Source organism: Hemitrygon akajei, chromosome 21, assembly GCF_048418815.1.
Source record: "Hemitrygon akajei chromosome 21, sHemAka1.3, whole genome shotgun sequence".
NCBI lineage: Eukaryota > Metazoa > Chordata > Chondrichthyes > Myliobatiformes > Dasyatidae > Hemitrygon > Hemitrygon akajei.
Window position 1 is genome coordinate 31,777,835 of NC_133144.1, and position 24,049 is coordinate 31,801,883.

General features: G+C 43.9%; 1 protein-coding gene across 2 annotated transcripts; it reads left to right on the plus strand.

Moving 5' to 3' along the window:
• Positions 1-2,244: 2,244 nt before the first annotated feature.
• LOC140714190 (leucine-rich repeat-containing protein 20-like) lies at positions 2,245-20,859 on the plus strand. 2 transcript variants are annotated; one of them, XM_073025093.1, is made up of 5 exons: positions 2,245-2,393; positions 2,944-3,018; positions 7,019-7,168; positions 12,341-12,508; positions 19,481-20,859. In XM_073025093.1, exons 2-5 carry the CDS (start codon positions 2,949-2,951, stop codon positions 19,612-19,614), a joined length of 522 nt encoding a protein of 173 aa, XP_072881194.1. In that variant the 5' UTR covers positions 2,245-2,393; positions 2,944-2,948; the 3' UTR covers positions 19,615-20,859. The 2 variants fall into 2 exon arrangements, with proteins under 2 accessions (XP_072881194.1, XP_072881195.1); XM_073025094.1 differs by having other exon boundaries at positions 2,281-2,393; positions 2,948-3,018.
• The last annotated feature ends 3,190 nt before the right edge of the window (positions 20,860-24,049 follow it).

Sequence of the window (24,049 nt, forward strand, 5' to 3'; positions counted from 1 at the left end):
TCCTCACTCCCACCCCTCCATCTCCCATTTTCTGTCTTTTTCTGTCCCCTTCCCCATCCCTCCCTCTCTCACCCTTCCTCCCTTCTCATCCCTCCCTCTCCCCACCCCCTCTTCCCACTTTCTTCCTCTTCTCTCCCTCCATCCTTCCATCACACCCATATTCCCTCTGTCCCTTTCAACACACTCTTTCCCATACCCTTCTCTCCCCTCTACCTCCCTCCTGCCCTTCCCTCTCTCCTTTCATCTCTCCCCTTCCCTCTCTTCCTCACCTCCCTACCTGTGTCCCCCTCTTCATATCTATCTACCCCTCCCTCCCTTCATCTGTTTCCTTCCTCCCTTTTCTCCTCCCTCCTGTACTGCCCTACACCATCTTACCCCTCTCCCTTCATCCCACTGTCCACTCACTCCACACCCACTCCCTCCCACCCTCCCCATCCCTCAGCCTTCCTTCTCTCTCCTTCCTCTCCCAATCTGATCCCTGCTCCCCCACTCCATCTCCCCACTCAAACTCTCAACCTCCCCCTGTCCCTCTACCACCTCCCATAATCATCTCCCTCTGGTCTCCCCTCCCTTCGTCCCTCTATCCCCATTACACCTCTCCCACACTCACTCTCCCTCTTCATTCCTCTCCTCCCTCCCTTTCTCTTTCCAAATATTCATTCCCTCCTCCCTCCCCATGACACCATCTCCCACCTGATAACCATCCTCTCACTCGCTCACTCCCACTGCCTCTTCCCTCTTGTCTGCATCTCTCTCCCTCCCCTCCTCCCTACCCTCACACCTCTCCCTCCCCTCACCACCCCTCATCCACATCCCTCTACTCTCCTCCTCATATTCCTTCCTCTGCCCCATGTACCTCCCTCCCCTCCTCCTTTCCCTCTCCCTCCCCAATCTCCACACCATTCACCTCCCCTTGTTCCCACTTTTTCCCTCTTACTGCCCCATCCCCCTCTCTCTTCCCCCACCCTTCGCCCCCTCACCCTCCCACTTTTCTTCCCTTCAAACTTCTCCCCTCATCCCTCCTCCCCCACCCTCTCTCCCCTCCTGTGACACCCCTACATCTCTCTCCCCTCGTCCAATTCCCTCTCCCCCCACTTTCATCCCCCCTCCCTCCGTCTCTCCACTCCTCCCTTACCCTATCCCACCTTTTCTCCACCCACCACTCTCCCCTCGACTCCCTCATCTCCTCCATTCCCTTCCATCACCCCCACCCTCTCTCCTCCCCCTCCCGTCACTGCTGTCATCCCTCCCCTCCTCCCCCACCCTCACACCTCCTCCAATTTCTGCTCCTCTCATTCCACTCCTCCTCCTCCCTCTCCACCCACCTGGTCCCCGTGCCACTCCTTCCCCTCCTCCCCATTCTCTCCCCCTCCCTTCCCATTCCACAAATTTCACCCCTCCTCCACCACCCTCACAACTCTCCCTTCCCTCATCCCCCACCCTCTCATTATTCTCTCCCACTCACACCCTTTGTTCCCCACCCTCTGCCCCCCACTCCCCTTGTCCCCCTCCCCACTAACTCTCCTCGTTCCCCTCCCTCTGCTGATCTACCTCCTTCTCCTCCACACCCTCAACCTCACTCCGTCTTCCTTCCACATCCCCTCCCCACCATCTCCTCCTCTCCCTCCATTCATCCCCCACTTATGCCTGTCCCTCCCCTCATCCCTGACATTCTCCATTCCCCCTCCCCCTCGTTCCCCTCTCTTCCCCACCCTCTCCCCTCTACCTCCCCTAGTCTCCACCCTTCTCCATCTCTCATTCCCCTTGTCCCCATACCTCACCTCATTGCTCACCACCTCCTCCACTCCCTCACTCTCCTCCTTTCTCCATCCCCTCCTCCTTCCTCCACCCTCTCCCTCCCCACTCCTCCTGCATCCTCTCCCTCCCTTAGTTCTGCCCTCCTCCACCCTTTCCCTCCCCTCATCACTCACCATCCCCTCCACTCCCTCACCGCCCGCCTTTCTCCATCCCATCCTCCCTACCCACCTCCTCCCCCAATCCTCTCCTCCTCCACCCTCTCCCTCGCTCCCCCACCCCTGCCCCACCCAATGCTCCCCTCCTTTACCCTGCCCACCCTCTCCCTTCCCCACCCTCCCCTCTCTCCCCACCCACTCCCTCTCTCCACACTCCCCCTCCCATACCTACCCGCTCTCTCTCTCTCCACCCCTCCCCACCCTCTCTCCAACCACGTACTCACTGACAGTACCTAACCCACGCCAGCCGTTCCCCACACCCACCCAACTCTGCACCCAAGACCTCCCCCTCTGACTCCGCCCTTGCCCGCCCCGGGCCGAGGCTGGGCGGCGCCCGTATCCCAGCCACTGTCGGATCTGGTGGACATTGGCAGGTTCGCTGTTGTTGGAGGCACACCGGTGCGGAATCCCGGAACTCGGGTGAGTCTCGTCGGCGGAAGAAGCGCGGCCCGGAACCGGCGTGAGCTCAGTCCGGTGGGGTTGGAGTCGGGGTGGATGGGTCGGTGCTGGCACTCTCAGCGCGTCCCTGGGCCGGTACCCAGATTCACAGCTCCCGGCTTCCATTGTGGGGAGGTGCTACCCCCAACTCGTAATGCCCGACTCTCCGTGCAACTCCTGAAACGCAATGTACGCAGGTCCCTCTGTAACTCCCCCACCGCGATGCACTCGGTGCCTTCTCCGTGCATCCCCGCTCTCTCTGAAACCTCCGTCTCCACTGTACCCCCAACTCCTCCGTATCCCAGACCTCTCCATATTTCTGATGCCCTCTCCCATCTTACCCCTGCCCTCCATATCTCTGTCCCCTTTGTACCCTGATCCCTCCATACCCTGATGCCCACTCTACCCTGGATACACAGTGATGACAAGTTCCCAAGTATTGGCGGCATTTCAGTGTTCAACAAGTCACTGGATTTTCTCAGTACTGGAGCTGGTGAGAGTTGTAGCTTAGCTGGTCGTCATTGTGTTGCAGTCAGAATGGCGAAGGACGCGGCGAGAGTTGCTCGGATCGTGAACGAAACGGTGGCGGAGGGCAGGAACTCTTTGGGTAAGTGCCCTGGGATGAAGCTGAGCCCTGGTGGTTTGGGGAATCGGGTTTCCATGCAGCTGCCTCGGATTGAAGTTAACACCGTGGGATGCAGGGACATTCCTCTGGAAGGGGCAGTGTAAGACTATCTATGTTATAATTGCTTTGGCTGCGGCTCAGAGAGAAAGCATGGTTCTACTTATAACTAAACCAGTGTGGCAGATAACACGACTCAGAACCCAGAAGGGCAAAGCAGGAAGAGTATATAGAAATATCGGCGGTGCAGTGATGCAGAAGCTGGTTGCTAGGCAACTCCAGGCTTGTATTTTAACTTTGTACGCTGTAGGCCCAGATGGAGAGCCAGAGTGGTTAGGATCTTAACAATTGGAAAGGACGTGGAACCGCAGGAAATACTGGTCTGAGGCAGGTGACTTGTGCACAGAGAACACAGGGTGACATATTAAGCTGTAACATTTGATTTTCCAATCCTAGTCCCCGTTGTTGGAGAGAAACACATAGTGGGTCCTGATATCTATTGGCAGAAAAGCGGAATTTTGCTCAAAAACCAAAAGTCAAGTTTATTGTCATATGCACAAGTATGTGTATGCACAGGTCCTATGAAAAACTTAATAACAACAGCATCACAGGTACATAGCATTAGAGACACAAGAATAAAAACTAAACATAAATTGTGCAAAATTAGACCAGAACAAACACAACTAGAACAGAAAAATCCCCATTGTACTGCAAAGTGGTCATAGTGTTGCTACACTAGGGTTGTGTAGGTTTGTTTAAAAACAGAATGGTTGAAGGGAAGTGGCTATTCTTGAACCTGGTGTTGTGGGACTCCAAGCTTCTGACCCTTCTGCCTGATGGTAGCTGTGAGAAGATGGCATGGCCCAGGTGGTGGGGACCTTTGATGACAGAAGTTGCCTTCTTGAGGTAGCACCTCATCGAAATACTGCAGATGGAGGGGAGAAATGGCCCATGAGTATTGGGCTGAGTTCAGCACTGTGTCACTTTTTACATTCTTGCATCTTTGAATTGTTGCACCAGACCATAATGCAACCAATCGGGATCCTTTCAACAGTACATCTGTAGTTTATTAGAGTGTTCAGCATGCACTTATAAGGTTATTAGAGTGTTGTTAACCTTCTAAATAAAGTAAAGATGCTGGCGTGCCTTTTTTGTAATTGCATTAGTGTGCTGAGCTCAGGATAAGTCATGTGATATGTTAACACCCAAGAGAGGACATTTAAAGCTGCTGACTCTCTTTATTGCTTATCCTCCAATGTATACTGGCACATGTTTGTCCTCCTTTCCCTTGATGAAATTTGTGATCAGTTCTTTAGTTTTATTGATGCCGAATGCGAGGTTGTTACAGCATCAATCCGGATCACTTTCCGGTAATACTTCTGGAGATGCAGCCACTCGCACTTAGAGGCAACCAAAATCCAGTTGTGCATCCAGCTGTGAAGTTTTCCTTCAGCTGAAAGCCTTTGAATGATCAGCTCTGGTTAAATGGAGAATGGCTGAGAGCATGGCAGCAAGAGGTCATTCTTGGGATTGTGCCAAGCAAGAATTCTGCGACATTGAGAGAAGAAGAGGACTATTAGTCAAAAATAGAGATGGAAAAAGTCAGGACTAATCCGCAGGTTAAAATCCTAAACTAGAGCAAGGCTAATTTTGATTATGGCAGGAACTTGCTAATATTGATTGGAAAAGGCTTTTAGCAGGTAAGGGAACACAGGCAAGTGGGAGGCTTTAAAAAGCCATGTTAGAGTGAAAGGCAATGTTGGCAGGATCCCTGGTTGATGAGGGATATTGAGGCTCTAGTCAGGAGAAAGGAGGCATATTGTCAGGTTCAGGTAACAGTGATGAAGTATGACCCTCGAGTAAAGGAATATAGAGGAGTACATTTAATATTCTATCAGTATATTAAAAACAAAAGGGTAAATGGGGAAGAGAGTAGGACGTCTTAAGGATTAGTGTAATGATGGTTGTGTGGAGCCAGATGAAATTGGTGAGGTCTTGAATGAATACTTACTGTCTGTTTTTAACAAGGAGAAGAATGTAATAGCTAATGGGTTCAGTGATGTTCTGAAGTGTATTGACTTTAAAAAAGAGGAGCTGGTGGTGGTCTTGATACACCTCATAAGGTAAGGTATATCCTCAGATGTTGAGGGATAAAAAGGATGAAATTGCTGAGCCTTGGCAGATATTTTTGTACTTTCATTAGCCACGGGTGAGGTAACAGAAGAAAGCGGATTGTCTGATGTGGACAAGACAGAGAACTATAAACTGGTGATAAAATTGAAGGGTGTAGATAGGCTAGATAGGGGCAGTATTTTTCCCCAGGGTAGGGGAGTCTAAAATTACAGAGCATAGTTTTAAGGTGAGGGTAAATATTTAAAAGACAGAGGATGGTGGGTATGTGGAAGAAATGATAGAGGTGGGTACAATTACAATGTTGAAAAGACATTTAGATGGGTTCAAGGATCAAAAATGTTTAGAAGGATATGGGCCCATGGCAAAGGGTTTCAGGTCAGGTCTGCATGGGTGAGTTTGGCTAGAGAACCTACATCTGTGCTACATCTATCTCCATGAGTATACAGTATATCAAAACGGAACTGGTAAAAATGCCAGTGTGTGCTGTGGCCTTTTGCAAATCGTGACCCTGATCACTGCCTGGCTCTGCATGATTATTTCCAGATTTCTAATGTGCCTAACCTTTATATGTTTATAAGAACAGAATCATTGTCTGCAGTCTGCCCCACAACTACAATCAGTTGGGAACAGAAGATAAACCCTTCATAAAGGATTGCCAGCTTTGCCTTGGATTTTGCTGGGAATTAAAGTGACAACAAATTCAACCCTTGCTCATCCCAAACTACTGCTTGCACTCTATCTCGCAGCAGGTTACAGGTGTGCTTCCTGTCCATTTCTGGGTCCTCTGTAGGATTAGGGTGGAAATCCTTCATTTAAAATTCCTTCTGTGGCTTCCCCCCCTTCTTCCCTCAGAAAAGTGTCCAGGCCCTGCAGGCCTGTATGTAAGGAGCCATTTTTGTCAGATGGCTATAAGCTTGTTGCATAGTTGGGTAAATCGTTGGTAATACAAGTAAAATAAATAATGGCCATATTTGAGGTACTTAATGTAATATTTACAATTTTTATGGAGTTCTTTCTGAAGGAAATCTGATGGAGATGACACTGATTTTCAGCATAACTTGATAAGCTACTAATAGGGCATTGAAGAGAGTGGACAGCAAGAAATACAGTACTGTACAAAAGTCTTGGGCACCTTAGCTATATATATATGTGCCTAAGACTTTTGCACAGTACTGTATTTCTTGTTTATGGTTCAGATGCAATGTTGAAGTTAAGAATATCAAAGATATGGCTATTCCGTAAATTAGTAGAAAAGGAATTCGATGACAATTTGTTACAAGAATATTAGTTAAGGGTAAGTGGGGAATAATCCTTTCCTGATTAATAAATAAGTAACTAGGGAGATAATCATTCACGGGTTCGTGGCTAAGAAAGGGTTTTGAGGGACATGGAGCAAATGCAGGCAAGTAAGACTCGCTCTGATGGACACCTTTGTTCTTCATGGATGTGTTGCAGCAACAGGACTGTTTCCATATTGGATACCTCTGTGACTATGATTATAGGATCTGTGTCAGAAGAATAACTAGATGAGGAGAATTTAGGCACTAACCAGAAACCGCAGGGGAGGTAGAAATAGCTTCTAAAACAAGTAGATTTGTTTTTGAAAAAGAGTAGAAGTAAAAGATTACATGGGTAGCGATAAGAATGGAACTAAGGGATGAGCCCAATCAAAACAAGACTCAGAATAATATGGTAAGTAGCATCCAATCAAAACGAGGATGGAGGGCACTTTGGGTTCATTGGCATCCAGTCAGTGTGAAGGCACGGGGCAATGGCATCCTCTACACTGTGAATTTTTCTGATTCTTTATTTTCCTTCTGACAGCGTACATTTGTTATCTTCATTTTCCCAGACCTGTCGAACTGCAAGCTAACCTCTTTTCCAGTTGCGCTCTTCAAAGTTATGAAGGACGTGCTGGAGAACATTCACTTCATTTCTCTGGAAAACAATGAACTGAAGTCCATCACCGGTGACTTCATGACTAACTTTAACCAGATGCGGGGTAAGGCTTCTCCAGGTTACCTGTGTCTTATAATGATAACTAGAGCATCCAATAGTTGTCACTGAGTAAATTCCCTGTTCCTTCCCTGACAACAGTTACAGCATCATGTCACAAAAAAAATTATACAATGAATGCATTGTTGAAAAGTACAATTCATTACCCCTTTTCTGTTCTGAATTTGGCTATTGCCTAGTTATACATACAATTCTTCAATCTCTTTTGAGCTGGAACATTGGATGCAGAATCAGGAGTAGATCATTCAACCCCTGATACATTCTTTCACATTTGATAAGGTCATTGCTGATCTTTTATCTCAGTTCCACTGCCCTGCCCTCAGTCAAAATACTTCGATTCCCAAAATACTTAAAAATCTATCAATTTGTCCTGATTCCAAATGATCAATAAATCAATTGTTTGGAATCAAATCAAAATCAAATAGAGAGTTCTGAAGATTTACTACCTTTTGCATCAAGAACTTTATTTTCATCTCCATTCTGTAAAGTTGACCATATATTTTGAGGTTATGACATATGATGTATAGACATCTCACATGAGGGAACTATCTTCCCTGTATCTCAGCTGTCAAGCCTTGTAAAAACATTCTATCTGTTTCAATGAGATCATCTCCCATTCTTTCATACTCATGACAGCACAAGCCCATTCTATTTAGTCTCCCCAAAAAGGACAAATGAACCATTCTAGGAATTGGATGAACTGTTGCTTCACTCTAGAACATAGAAGAGTGCAGCACAGGAACAGGCACTTCAGCCCACAATGTTGTGCCAAACTTATTAAACTGGTAACTATAATCACCAGATTCTGCAGATGCTGGAAATCTCGAGCAACACACAAAATGTTGGAGGAATCATCCAATCAGGCAGCATTCATGGAAAGGAACACATAAATATTTGATGCCTTGGTCCAAGAACACAGCCCACCCCCACCACCAGGATGTCCTAATGAAGGGTCATAGCCTGAGATGCTGATCAGTCCACTCGCCTGCATAGATGCTGCCTGACCCACCTAGTTCCTCCAGCATTTTGTGTGTTCCTTAACCTAGTAATTAAATAATTAACCAAACTAATCCCACGATGTCTGCAACTACTCACATAGGTACTTGCCACATCACCAGTTTGGTTAAATTTTTTTTTCCTGTTGACACCTTATTAGCACGGAACCACTAGAGGATATTTGAGACTGAATACCAACATCCCAAGCACAGGATTCCAGTTACTGCTCCGAGATCAAATAACTGTTCAGACCATCAGGACAGTGTCTTTATTTAATTGGATTGACTTTAAAAAGAGTCTCATTTAATTGTGATGGATTCAAAATAATGTGTTAAAAATCGAATTGCATTGTGTGTTTTGTTCCTGAGGTGATCTTACTCCTATGTCCATTATTCTGCTCTCACCTCCAGGAAACTAATAATGGAACACAATGCTGTCTTCTGTAAACATGTGAATGATGGTAGGATGCCCTCCTGCAGGAATTTGTATCACCCTCATAGTTACTAAGAAACTCATCACTCTCTTTCAAACTACTCAGAAGATTGTCCTGTATGCTCGTTGAGTGTCAATGGGGTCACTTTCGTTCTTCTGATTTTGAGAGAATGAAGGTTTAGCTTACTGATATGATGTGCTTCCCATCACGGGAAATAGTCCAGCGAATTTTTGCTCGGTCCCTTCATAGGAAGAATCTTCTTCTTTAGGAGAGACCAGAACTGTACACAGTGCTCCACTCATTGTTTTACTGAGGCCTGATATAACTGTCATAAAATTTATGTACCTTAACACTCAAATTCACTTGTAATAAATTATTTTATAGGAGATTGCATGTTAAAGCCACTGAACCCTACTGTATATCTTGAAATTATTGAATTATACAGCACAGGACGGGGCCCTTTTCCATGCTTATCAATGATAAATCCATTTGCCTTCATCCCTCTAAACTTTTCCTGTCCAAATGCCTTCAAATGTTGGTAATCATTTCTCCCTCTACCACTTCTTCTGGCAGCTCATTCCAGAGAACCACTACCTCTGCTTCAGATCTCCTATAAAGCCTCTGCCCTTAGCTGTAAGCTCCACTGCCTGGGATAAAGAATGACAGTCTATCCCAGCTCATGTGAGTCAAAGATGATCTGGGACGCAGGATGGCTGGCATATATAGGATTCTCTGTGAATGTGGAGCAGTGTATATTGGTGAGATGGGGCACATGGTGGAAACTCGCACCAAAGAGCTTAAGAAGTGTATCTGGGTTGTCCAGAGAAATCAGTGGTAGCAAAACACTGCATTCGTAATGGCCATAGGATTGACTTTGACGACACAAAACTACTGTGCCATGCCAATGGCTTTTAGGACTGCCTGGTGATAAAAGCCATTGAAATAAGACTAGAGAATAAGAATTTTAACAAAGATTAAGCTCTCTCTATAGGTAGGAACTGGAATTCAATTATAAACAAGGTGGGACTAACCAATCAGGAGGGATGGACAATGGGAGTATATATACCATCAGACTGAACATGCTTAAGCATCATTACTGGTGAAGATGTTGGAGTTTGTCATTGATATGTCATTTAAAATTGATACCTGTACCTGGCTGGAAGTCCAAGAAGAGTTTATTGGACTGTCTAAACTATTTATAATTTTATGAACCTCAGTAACCACTATAAAGTCATGCCTCAGCCTGCTATGTTCCAGTGAGAATAAACCCAGCCTATTCAATCTCTCCTTAGAACTACATCGCTCCAGCTAGGAAATATCCTGGTGAATCACTTCTGTTCCCTCTCTATTGCTACTGCATCGTTGCTGGAGTGTGGTGACTAGAATTGTACCCAATACCCCATGTGCAGGCTCATCAAGGTTTTGTTCACCTGTGATGTGACATCCCAACTTTTGTACTCAGTGTCTTGGCTTATAAAGGCAAGCATACTAAGTGCCTTCTTCTCTGCCTTATCCACCTCTGTGACCACTTTTAGGGAACTATGGACTTACACCCCAAGGTTGCATCCCGTTGCTCCTAATGTCCCTCCCATTTACTCAAAATGCAAGAAATTTTTTGTGTTGCCTAAAACTTATTAATTAGAGCCTCTGATCTCATTCATTTATATGAATTACGAACAAAAAGGTACCAGCTCCTGCAGTACACCACTTGTAACAGGCTTCTAGTCAGATAAACACTCATCCACAATGATCTTTGCTTCCTATCACCAATCCAAGTTGGGTCCCACTGTCCCAAGGTTAATGACAGAGAGAAAGGCTTGTTTCTTCTCAGTAAAATGGAGAATGCTGGAAATTATCCACAATTCTTGTGGTATTGAATTGAATTGTCTTTATTACTTACATCCTTCATATAAATGAGGAGTAAAAATCTTTATGTTACGTCTCTGTCTAAATGTGCAATTTATAGTCATTTATAATAAATAGTATGTACAGTTGTGTCAGCATGAGTTAAGCAGTCTGATGGCCTGGTGGAAGAAGCTGTCCCAGAGCCTGTGGTCCTGGCTTTTATGCTGTGGTACCGTTTCTTGGATGGTAGCAGCTGGAACAATTTGTGATTGGGGTGACTCAGTTCCCCGATGATCCGTCGGGCCCTTTTTACACACCTGTCATTGTAAATGTCCTGAATAGTGGGAAGTTCATGTCTACAGATGTGCTGGGCTGTCCACACCACTCTCTGCAGAGTCCTATGATTGAGGGAAGTACAGTTCTCATACTAGGCAGTGATGCAGCCAGTCAGGATGCTCTCAATCGTGCCCCTGTAGAAAGTTCTTAGGATGTGGGGGCCCACACCAAACTTCTTCAACCGTTTGAGGTGAAAGAGGTGCTGTTGTGCCTTTTTCACCACGCAGCCAGTATGTACAGACCACATGAGATCCTTGGTGATGTAGATGCTGAGGAACTTCAAGCTGTTCACTCTCTCAACCCCAGATCCATTGATATCAATAGGGGCTAGCCTATATCCATTCCTCCTGTAGTCCACAACCAGTTCCTTTGTTTTTGTGACATTGAGGTTGTTTTCTTGACACCACTGTGTCAGGGTAATGACTTCTCTGTAGGTTGCCTCATTATTATTTGAGATTATCTCAAATAATAATGAGGCAGTGTAGTGTCATCAGCAAATTTAATTAGCAGATCGGAGCTGTGGATGGCGACACAGTCATGGGTATACAGAGAGTAAAGGAGGGGGCTCAGTACACAGCCCTGAGGGGCACCTGTGTTGAGGATCAGAGGGGCGGAGGCGAGGGAACCCACTCTTACCACCTGCCGGTGATCTGACAGGAAGTCCAGGATCCAGCTACACAAGGCAGAGTGAAGGCCGAAGTTTCTGCGCTTCTTGTCAAGCCTGGATGGAACTATGGTGTTGAATGCAGAACTGTAGTCCAAGAACAGCATTCTCACGTAAGCATCTCTCTTCTCCAGATGTGTAAGAATGGTGTGTAGAGCTGTGGCTATTGTGTCATCTGTTGATCGGTTGTGTCGGTAGGCGAATTGTAGGGGATCCAGTGTGGGTGGTAACATGTTGCAGATGTAGTCTGTGGAGAGAGAGAGAGAGCTGATATCTAAGATCACCGAAACATTAAAATCTGATTCAGTTTTATTACCACAGCCATGCGTCATGTTGGTTTGTGGCAGTAATACAGCGCAAGACATAAAATTATTATAAATTACAAAAATAAATAGTGTAAAAGACAAACAACGAGGTAGTGTTTATGGGAGCTCGAACCATTCAGAAATCTGATGGCAGAGGGGATGAAGCTGTTCTTAAAACATTAAGTATGGGTCTTCAGGACCCTGTACCTCCTCCCTGATGGTAGTGATGAGAAAAGGACATGTACCAAATAGTGCAACACACACAAAATGCTGGAAGAACTCAGCAGGCCAGGCAGCATCTATGGAAAAGCGTACAGTCAATATTTTGGGCTGAGACCCTTCACTAATCCTGCTGAATTGTCTTAGATTTCCAGCATCTGCAGTTTGCACCAGATGGTGATGAATGCCACCATCTTGAAGATGCCCTTGGATGCTGTTGAGTTTGCAAATATTTCAAACATTTTCTAATGAATTTCAGATTTCCAACATCTGCAGTCGTTGGATTTTGGATTTTTTTTTCTTTCCCTGTTTCTCTTACCCTTATTAAACTGGTTTATTTTACCAAATCTTTGTCCTCAGAATTAAATCTTGAAGGCAATTTCCTGAAGCAGCTGCCTGATGAAGTCAAGACTCTGACACACTTGAAAAACATAAATCTTGCAAGAAACAAGTTCTCTAGCTTTCCACACCAGCTAACGGAGCTGACAGCGCTGGAAAATATTAACCTAGAGGCAAACGAGATCACTGGTGAGTGTTGTCAGTCATTTGTTTCAGATGTGGCTGGCAATAGCAAGGCCAGCTTTTTTTGCCCCCAGGAAGGTGGCAGTGAGCTGCCTTCCTGAACTCGTTAACTCTTCTCAGTGAAAGTACGCCCACACTACTGTAGGGTTGACAGTTTCAGAACTTGGAGTCAGCAATGATAATTCAATGACATATACTTTCATGTAGTGAATTTGAAGTAGCGAGAGAAAGAGAGAGAGACATCATTGCAAGATAGGAGCCATTTGAAAAGAACAAGTCTCATTGGGAGTGAGTTTTATTTGAGCCAATTAAAATAAGGGAGGTGTAAGGAGAATTGTTGGAGTGGACCATTGTTAGAGTGGTAGTTTTTAGTAAGCTTTTCTCTGCTCCCCCCCCCCCAGCCATGCTTTGTTTATTTGTACATAGGTTGTGCAATGAGAATGGGTCCAGATTTAGAGGCATGGTCTTTGTGTGAGATGTGGGAACTCTTGGAGACTTCAAGTCTTCCTGATAACCACACCTGCATGTACTGAGCTGCAGCTCTTAGGAAGTGTTAAGGAACTGGAGCTGCAGCTTGATGACCTTTAGCTGATATGGGAGAATGAAAATGAATGATAGAGTAACAGGGAGGTAGTCACCCTTAAGTTGCAGGAGGCAGGTCCCTGGGTGACTGTCAGGAGAGGGAAAGGGAATAGACGGTCAGTGCAGAGTAACCCTGTAACCATCCCCCTCAATAATAAGTATATTGCTTTGAATATTGTTGGGGGGAACAACCTACTGGGGGTAGCCATGGCAATTGGATCTCTGGAATTGAGACTGGTTTTGTGGCTCAGAAGGGAAGGGGGAAGAAGAGGAGTGCTGTAGTGATCGGAGGTTCCATATTTATTGGGGCAGACAGGAAATTTGGTAGACATGAAAATTAAATCCTGATAATATTTTGCCTCCCAGGTCCCAGGGTTAGGGATGTCTCGGAGCAGGTCTACAGCACTATGAAGTGGGAGGGTGAGCAGCTGGATGTCATGGTACATATTGGTACCAATGACATAAGTTGGAAAAGGGAGGAGGTCCTGAAGAGAGAATATGGGGAGTTAGGTAGAAAGCTGAAGAAAAGATTTCCTGCTGTAAGTGAGGGGACCAATATTCTTGTAGGCAGGTTTGCTAGGGCTGTAGGGAGGGTTTAAACTAATTTGGCAAGGGATTGGGAACCGCAGTGATGTGGTTGAGCATGAAGCAGTTGGTAAACAAGTAGATGCAGTGTGTGGTGAGACTGTGAGGAAGGACAGGCAGTGGAGTGAGTTGAAGTACAACACTGGGGCAAAATTGAAAAGGATGATGAATACAGGGCTGAAGGTGTTACATTTGAATGCACACAGTATACAGAATAAGGCAGATGATCTTTTAGCGCAGTTAGAGATTGTAAGTTACGACATTGTGGGCATCACTGAGTAGTGGCTGAAAGAAGATCATAGTTCAGAGCTTAACATCCAAGGATACACATTGTATTGAAAGGATAGACAGTTAGGTGGAGGGGATGGGTGCTTTTCTTGGTAAAAATCAAATCAAATCCTTAAAGAGGTGGCATACGGTACTGTGCAAAGTCTTAGGCTCATATATATAGCTAGGGTGCCTAAGACCTTTGCACAGTATTGTATTTGTCAATGTGGAACGGATTGCGAGTTTGTAAATCTGGCAGGAGTAAAGGATGTTGGAAATGGTGAGGGGTGTGGGACAGATGGCAGAGAAGTGCCGGGGTGGTGGGGGGGGGGGGGGGGGTGGCATGGGTGCAGAAACACCCAGCCTTGAAACACTAGGCAAGGTCATTTGATTCCAAACAATTGGTTTATTGATCATTGTATAATGTTCTTCTGGTGCTCCCAACTGCTTCCCCACTCCCTTCCACTTTTCCCAACCATGACTCCCCTTTCCCCTGCCCCTTTCCCACTCTCAGTCCACAATGGAGACCCATATCAAAATCAGGTTTATCGTCACTCATGTATGTCATGATTTTTTGCGGCAGTGGTAGAGTGCGATACAATTACTACAGCACTGTTCAAAAGTATTAGACACTCTAGCTCTATATATACATGTAAGAATTTTGCACAGTTCTGTAGTATTAAAAGATGCAGAATCCTTGTGGATAGAGTTAAGAAGCTGCAAAGGTTAAAAAGTCCCTGAAGGGTGTTATATACAGCCAGGCCTCCGAATAGTACTGGGAATGTGGGATACAAATTACAATGGAAGATGGAAAAGGCATGTAATGATAGTGATGGGGGTTTCAATATGCATGTATATTGGGGAAATCAGGTTGGTGTTGGATCCCAAGACGGGGAATTTGTAGAATGCCTAAGAGATGGCTTCTGGTTGAGTTCACCAGGGGAAAGGCAATTCCGGATTGGGTGTTGTGTAACGAACCAGATTTGATTAGGGAGTTTAAAGTAAAGGAAGCCTTCAGAGGCAGTGATCATAATTATGATAGAATTCGCACTGCAGTTTGAGACGGAGAAGATAAAATCAGATGTCTCAGTATTACAGTGGAGTAAAGGGAATTATAGAAGCATGAGAGAGGAGCAGGCCACAGTTGATTGGAAGGAACACTAGCAAGGCTGATGGCAGAACAACAATGGCAGGAGTTTCTGGGAGCAATTCAGAAGATGCAGGATTGATACATCTCAAAGAAGTAGTATTCGAAAGGTAGGATGAGGCAACTGGGGCTGAAAAGCCAAAGAAAGCATAAAAGCAAAAGAGGGCATATAATAGAGTAAAATATAGTGGGAAGGAAAGAAAAGATGAAATATGAAGGTAAGCTAGCCGATCATATAAAAGAGGATACGAAAAGTTTTGTTCAGATATATAAAGAGTAAAAATGAGGCGTGAGTAATATTGGACCACAGGAAAATGACACTAAAGAGGTAGTAATGGAGGAAACAGAAATGATAAATGAACTTATTAAGTATTTTGCGTCAGTCTTTGTTGTGGAAGACAACAAAAGTATACCAGAAATTTGAGAGTGTCAGGGGCCAGAAGAGAGTGTAGTTGCTATTACTAAGGGGAAGTGCTTGGGAAGCTGAAAAGTCTGAAGGTAGATAAGTCACTTGGACCAGATGGATGACACTTCAGGATTGAGAAAGAAGTAGCTGAAGAGATTGTGGAGGCATAAGTAGTGAGTTTTCATGAATCACTAAATTGTGGAATGGTTCTGTAGGACTGGAAAATTGCAAATATCACTCCACTCTTTTCGAAGGGATGTTGGCAAAAGACAGGAATACACCACCTAGCCTGACTTCAATGGTTTGGAAGATGTTGGAGTCTGTTATTAAGGATGAAATTCGGGGTACTTGTAGGCACATGATAAAGTTGGCCAAAGTCAGTATGGTTTCCAGAAAGGGAAATCTTGCTTGACAAATCTGTTGGAATTCATTGAGGATAGATAAAGGAGAGTCAGTGGATATTGTTTACTTAGATTTTCAGAAGGCTGTTGACAAGATGTCACACATGAGGCTGCTTAACAAGATAAGAACCCATTTTACTACAGGAAAGATACTAGCATGGATAGAAGATTGACTGACTGGCAGGAGACAAAGCGTGGGACTAAAGAGGGGCTTCTCTGGTTCGCTGCCAGTGACTAGTGGTGTTCCACAGGGATCAGTGTTGGGACCGCTTCCCTTCATAGATGACTATGTTGCAAGGTTTGTGGATGATATGAATATAGGTGGAGGACAAGGTAGTGTTGAGGAAGAAGGGAGTGTGCAGAAGGACCTAGATGGATGAGGAGAATGGGCAAAGAAGTGGCAGATAGTGTAGTGAAGTTTATGGTCGTGCACTTTTGCAGAAGAAATAAAGGCACAGACTATTTTATAAATGGGGAAAATATTCAGAAGTCAGAGGTGCAAGGGTACTTGGGAGTCTTCATGCACAATTCCCTAAAGGTTAACTTGAAGGCTGAGTTGGTGGTAAGGAATGCAAATGTAATGTTAGCATTCATTTTGAGAGGACTAGAATATAAAAGTAAGGATGTAATGCTTATACTTTATAAGGAATTGGTCAGACTGCAGTTGGGGTATTGGGAATAGTTTTGGGCCTCTTATCCCACAAAAGATGTGCGGAGAGGGTTGGAGAGGGTCTAGAGGAAGTTCATGAGAATTATTTTGGGAATGAATGTGTTGATATACAAAGGGTGTTTGATGGCTCTGAGTGTACTTGCTGGAGTTTAGAAGAATGAGGCATTGAATGAATGACTCTTTGAAACCTATTGAATACTGAAAGGCCAAGATGGATGTGGAGAGGAAGTAGTTGGGGAGTATTGGCCCATAGAGCACAGCCTAAGAATAGAAGGCATATCTGTAGAATAGGGACAAGGATGAATGTATTTAGCCAGAGGGTGGTAAATCTGTGGAATTCATTGCCACCAACAGCTGTCCAACCGGGTTCAAGAACAGTTATGACCTCTCAACCAGTAGGCTCTTGAACAAAATGGGACAACTACACTCATTTGAGGACTCTTCTATCTTGTTATTTCACGTGTGTTGTTTATTGCTATTTATTTATATCCGCATTTGCACAGTGTGTTGCCCATTGTTCATGTGTAGTTACTGTTTGACAGATTTGCTAAGTATGCCCGCAGAAAAAGAATCTCAGGGTTGTATGTAGTGACATGTATGTACTCTGATAATAAATTTTACTTTGACTGCGAGGGCCAAGTCACTGGGGACATTTAAAGTTGAGGTTGGCAGGTTCTTGATTAGTAAAGGTGTCAAAGGTTACAGGGAGAAGGCAGGAGAATGGTGAGAGGGATAATAAATCTGGTTTGGTGGAGCAGACTTGATAGACTGTATGGCCTTCTTCGGACCCTCTTATGGTCTTGCTGTTTTTAATAAGCTGCCTCACAAGGTACTATTGATCAAGGTTGGAACACATCGTACTATGTGTTATATACTGATGTGGATTGAGGATTAGTTCATGGATAGAAACTAGAAAGAAGAATAAATGGATCTTTTCTTGGATTGGAAGCTGTATCCAATGGGGTTCATCAGAGACTTCTAACAGATTAGTTAATGAGAATCGTAAGAAATTCCACAAGTCTATTAAGAACAAAAGTAAGTTTCTTACTCAGGGAGTGGTGAGTGCGTGAAATGGGCTGCCGGCAACGGTGGTGGAGGTGGATACGATAGTTTCTTTTAAGAGACATTTAGATAGGTACAAGGAGCTTAGTAAAATAGAGGGCTATAGGTAAGCCTAGTAATTTCTACGGTAGGGACATGTTTGGCACAACTTTGTGGGCCGAAAGGCCCGTATTGTGCTGTAGGTTTTCTATGTTTCTAAAAGGTTAGCCAAGGATCAGTGTGGTTGTCTATGGTGAGGTGGCACCATTGAGAAAGGAAGAGGCTATAAGATAAGCTAGACACACCTGGATAAGAGCAAAAGGCAGCACAATGATACAGTTAGTAATGCTCTTGCTTCATAGCCCCAGAAATGTTGTTCAGTCCTGACCTCAGGTGCCATCTGTGTGAAGTCTGCACATTTTCCTGTGACCATGTGGGTTTATTCCCACACCCCAAAGACATGGGCTGACATGCTAACTGGTTGCTGTGAAATGCCCCTACACAAGCCACGTTGTGGAATCTAGGGGCAAGCTGAAGCAAATATGGAGAGAATAAGATTGGTTAAGGGTAGAATTAGTGTAAAAGTGGATGTTTGTTGATCAGTAAGGATTTGCTTGGTGAAGGGTCAGTTTTCACACTGCATCTCTCATTCTAATTCTGTGTGACTCCTCAGGCTGCTTCCCCCTCAAGTTGTAATGTGTCATTTCTGGTTTATAAACTGTGTGAGGAAACGAGGAACATTGATGATGAGCTTTGCTGTTAGTATTCTAAGCAATTTAACTTGCCAAAGAACAGAAAATGCTGGTAACACTCAGCAGGTCGGGCAGCATCCGTGATTAGTGAAACAGAGGTAATGCTTCAGGGCAACAACCCTTCATCACAACTGGAATGTGAGGAAACAAGTTGGTTTGAAGATGCAGGGAGGGTGCTGAAGGGTTGGATAGGACAAAGGTTTCCAGAGAATAAACCTTTCCACATATGTTGCCTGGCTTGCTGATTACTCCACACCTTTAAACTTTTATTTCAGCTTTTAAGCATCTGCAGGTTTTTGATCGGTGAATAACAGTTTATACAATGCTTAACCAGCACAGAAACAGTAAATAGGAACATGATAAAAAACACGAAATGCTGGCAGAACTCAGCAGGCCAGACAGCATCTATGGGAGGAGGTAATAATGACGTTTTGGGCCGAAACCCTTCATCAGGAGGGACATGAATAGGCCGTTCAGCACTTGAAGCCTGCTTGACCATTCGGTACTATCTTAGCTGATTATTTATTTGAAAACCACAATCCCAATCTCTAGTGCACATTAGCAGACTTGCATATATGAGTAATATACACATATCTGAGTTATAGACTGAAGTCCCAGTTTGTCCACAGAGAAGTGACTTGACCCCTAGTCTCTGCTCCTGCCATCCTTTCTGAGTTGGTAACAAAACATTTTACAAAGCAGACGTTTCAAGCTACTAGTGTCTGGCATTTGGACCCGGTTTTATCCTGGTAAGTGCCATGGAGCTGTCCAGGAGGCTGAAAACTTGTAGAGGAAAGAGAGAAAGTGTGTATCCTTCTCTCTCTTCTGGAGTTGAAGGAATACCTGCTGGTGATCAATGTAGAATTGTCAGTTTTCTCTCCTGGCATTCCGTGAAGCTCTTTGGGATTTTAATGCTGAATTCCAAATACATCTTTCCTTCGAACACTGAACTGTGATATATTACATTAATGAAATGTGGGAATTGTGTTTTGCACAGCAAGATCAAACTTGCAGCAGCAAATTAAATAATCAATGTACATTATTAGTGGTGAGGGAGAAATAGTGGATTTGGATTGTTCAAGTTTATTGCATATTATAGTAAAATGATTTTTTTTTGTTTTTTTCAGAGATGCCACTTGAGACCCTCAACTCTATGCCTTCCCTCAAGTTGCTAAATATGAAATTAAACCCTCTGAACAAAGAAACCCTAGCAGTTGAACAAATGGAATTTAAATTTGAATTGCTGGTAACAGTTGAATAGCTAATGTGGATTAGAATCAGAACTTTGATGTTTGAAGTGAACGTTGCCATGTGCCACGCAACTGCTCTCTCTTCGTAACTACGGCACCTCCCCAGGATTTAGATTACGTGTGGCTAAATTTGTTATTGGTGTGTGGAGACCCACTGGTGATCATCTGACAATGAAAAAAACGTGAAATATTGTTTACAAACAAGAGAAAATCTGCAGATGCTGGAAATCCAAGCTACATGCACACAAAATGCTGGAGGAACTCAGCAGGCCAGGCAACATCTATGGAGAAGAGCATAGTCGACGTTGCTCATCAGGGTTGGAGAAAAGACGAGGAGTCATAATAAGAAGGTGGAGGGAGGGGAGGAAGGAACACAAGGTGATAGATGAAACCGGAAAGGTGGGGGGGGGGGGGTAGAGGGGTGAAGTAAAGCTGGGAAGTTGAAAGAGATACAGAACCAGAGAAGGCGGAATTTGATAGAAGAGGACAGAAGGCCATGGAAGAAAGAAACGGAAGGATCACCAAAGGGAGTTGATGGGCAAGTAAGCAGATACAGTGAGAGGGAAAAAATGCAAATGGGGAATGTTGAAGGAGAGGAGGGCAATTACGGGAAGTTCCAGAAATTGATTTTCATGCCATAAAGTTGGAGGCTACCCAGATGGAATACAGGGTGTTGCTCCTCCAACCTGAGTGTGGCATCAAAGATGCTGCCTGGCCCACTGAGTTCCTCCAGCACTTTGTGTGTGTGTCTGAATTGTTGTTTCTTCAGATTAACAATGAAATGTACAATGATTGTGCTGAATTCTGAGTTTTAGTGTGACATATGAGATGTTTTTCCCTTAGAGGCAAAGCAATTATATTGATAACTGTTTGGACTTATAACTGACACAGAGCCTCAAGACAAAACATCAATATTTTGTTCCACTCCATAAATGCTGTCTGATCTGCTGAGTTCCTTCAGCACTTTATCTGCAGAATATCTTGTGTTTGGATTTGTAAGTGACAAGATTAAAACATATTTGGAATATATATTATATGCAATTGAGCAGCAAATATATAAATTGCAGAGAAAATCTGTTTTTTATTTGGTAAACTTTTGGTTATCACCCTGTGAAATCTTTCACTGAAGAACTTCCACTTGAAGTGCATCGCCCATGAGCTGGAGTGTATTTTTGAAGTAGTGTTGCCTAGCTGATTAAAAGTAATTGCATGATTGCATTGAATGATTTACAATTTGAATTAAAAGAACTGTTGTGTTTGATTCTTATAAAGTTCTCGTTATGCCCACTGATACACCAGCGATGAATGAATGTACAGTGGTGCCCTCTGCAACAGTGTTCTTGTCCTACAAATTTTGAAGCACTGACCTTAATCAGTCAGGGCACTGAATATAGAAGCTGGGAAGTCATGATGTGGTTGTGCAGGACATTGGTGAGATTGGAATTGGTGTACTGTGTTCAGTTATGGTCACCATGCTATAGGAAAGATGTAACTGGAAAGAGTGAAGAAAAGATAACAAGGATGTTGTCATAACTCAATGCCTTAGATATACAGAGAGGCTGTACAGGCTGGGACTTTTTCCTTCTCTCCAAGGAAAAAGAGATGACTTTATGGAAGTGTTCAAAATCATTACATGCTGCACTGAGGTAGAACAAGGTACAATAATCATACAATGCAGAATAAAGTGCCAAGTCTACAAAGTGCAGAGCAGGGAAACAATAAGGTGCAAGATGATTATGAGGTCAAGAGTCCATCTTACTGTACTGGAGAACCATTCAATAGTTTTTTTTAACAGTGGTCTATTGTGAGATTTGTGGTATGTGCTTTCAGGCTTTTGTATCTTCTGGTCAATGGAAGAGGGGAGAAGAAAGTGGGAAAGATCTAATAGGACCTGAAGGGCAGGTTTGTTTCACACAGGTGGTATGTGCTGTGTGTGGAATGAGCTGCCAGAGAAGTGGTTGATGCAGGTACAATAACATTTTTTAAAAAATTTGGATTAGAGTAGAGCAGTAAGTCATGGATGAAACATTGACAAATAGGATTGGCTTGACTGGTCCGTCTTGGTCAGCGTGGACCATTTGGCCTGAAGGTCCTGTTTCCAAGCTCTTTGTCATACTGGAATGTATGATATATAGTATCAAACAGTAATGTGCAAAAGTCATAGAAAACTACAGCACAGAAACAGGCCCTTTGTCCCATCTAGTCTGTGCCAAACCATTTAAACTGCCTCGTCCCATCGACCTGCACCCAGACCATAGCACTCCATACCCATCCCAACCATGTACCTATCAAAACTTCTCTTAAACGTTGAAATCAAAACTGCACACACCACTTGCACTAGCAGCTCATTCCACACTCTCACCACCCTCTGGATGAAGAAGTTTCCCCTCATGTTCCCCTTAACCATTTCACCTTTCACTCTTAACCCATTGTCTCTCTTTGTAGGCTCACCCAACCTCAGTGGAAAAAGCCTGTTTGTATTTACCCTATCTATACCCCTCATAATTTTGTATATCTTTGTCAAATTTCCTCTCAATCTTGTATGTTCCAAGAAATAAGATTCTAACCTATTCAATCTTTCCTTGTAACTCAGGTCCTCCAGTCCCAGCAACATCCTTGTGAATTTTTTCTGTAGTCTTTCATCCTTATTTACATCTTTCCTGTAGGTAGGTGACCAAAACTGCACACAATACTCCAAACTGCAGAGGAGATTCCACAGGCCAAATGGCCTAATTCTGCTCCTATATCTTATGGTCTTAAGCCTCACCAACATCTGAAACAACTTCAACATAACATCCCACCTTCTGTACTTAATACACTGATTTATGAAGGCCAAGGTGCCAGGAGTTTTCTTTACAACCCTATCTACTTGTGACACCACTTCCAATGAATTATGGACGTGTATTCCCAGATCCCTTTGTTTTACCGCTCACTGTCCAACCTAACCTGGTCGGTCCTCCCAAAGTGCAACACTTGTCTGCATTAAATTCCAACTGTCATTTTTCAGCTGGTGCAGATCCTGCTGCAAGCTTTGATAGTTTTCCTCCCTGTCCACTACACCCCCAGTCTTGGTGTCTGTAAATTTGTGAATTTGGTTTATCCAGATTGTTGATATAGATGCAAACAACAATGGACCCAGCATCAATCCCTGCGGATCTCCATTAGTACAAGCCTCCAGTCAGAAGGCTTCTCCCACAAAGCCAATGTCTAATTTACTACATTATTTGAATACCAAGTGACTGAACCTTCTTGACCAACTTCCCATGCAGGATCTTGTCAAATGTCTTGCTGAAGCCCATGTATACAACATCAACTGCCTTACTTTCATCAACTTTCCTGGTAACTTCCACGAAAAACTCTGTTTGGTTATACACAACCTGCAATGCACAAAGCCACTATCACTAATCAATCCCTGTCTATCCAATTATGCATATATACGGTTCCTTAGAGTATCTTTCGATAACATTCCCACTACTGATGTCAGGCTCACCAGCCTATAATTTCCTGGTTTATTCTTAGAGCCATTCTTAAACAGCAGAACAACATTAGTTATCCTCTAATCCTCCGTTACCTCACCTGTCACTAAGGATGATTTAAAGATTTCTGCCATGACACCTGCAATTTCTACACATGCATCCCACAGGGTTTGAGGGAACACCTTGTCAGGCCCTGGCAATTTGTCCACCCTGATTTGCCTCAAGACAGCAAATATCTCCTCCTTTGTAGTCTGTATAGTGTCAATGATCATCTTGCTGTGACCATCTCCTGAGTAAATATAAATGCAAAACTCATTTAAGATCTCCCCCATCTCCTTTGGCTCCACACATAGATTACCATTCTGATCTTACAGAGGTCCAATTTTGTCCCTTGCCTCCCTTTACTCTTAACACATTTATAGAAGCCCTTAGGATTCTCCTTCACCTTGTCTGCTACAGCAACCTCATCCTTCTTTTAGCCACCCAGACTTCATTTTAAGTGTTCTCTTGCATTTCTTATATCCTTATGTATGTCATTTGTTCCTACCTGCTATGCACCCCTTTTATTTTCTTATCCAGGGCCTCCATATCTCTCGAAAATCAAGTTCCCTAAACCTATTGTCATTGATTTTTATTCTGACAGGCACATACAAGCTTTGTACTCCCAAAGTTTTATTTTTGAAGGCCTCCCACTTACCAAGTAAACCTTTGCCAGAAAATGGCACTTGCCAGATCCTTTCTGATACCATCAAAATTGGCCTTTCTCCAATTTAGAATCTCAGCCTGCCAACTAGACCCATCTTTTTCCATATTCACTTTAATGGATCAATAGGTACAAAGTCTTCCCCTACACACCCTTCTGTCACCTGCCCTCTCCCATTCTCTAATAGATCAAGTATTGGATACTTTCCAAGTCACCTTAAAGTCACTTTTAAGTAAAAGTTAAAAGTCACCTACTATCATAAACTTA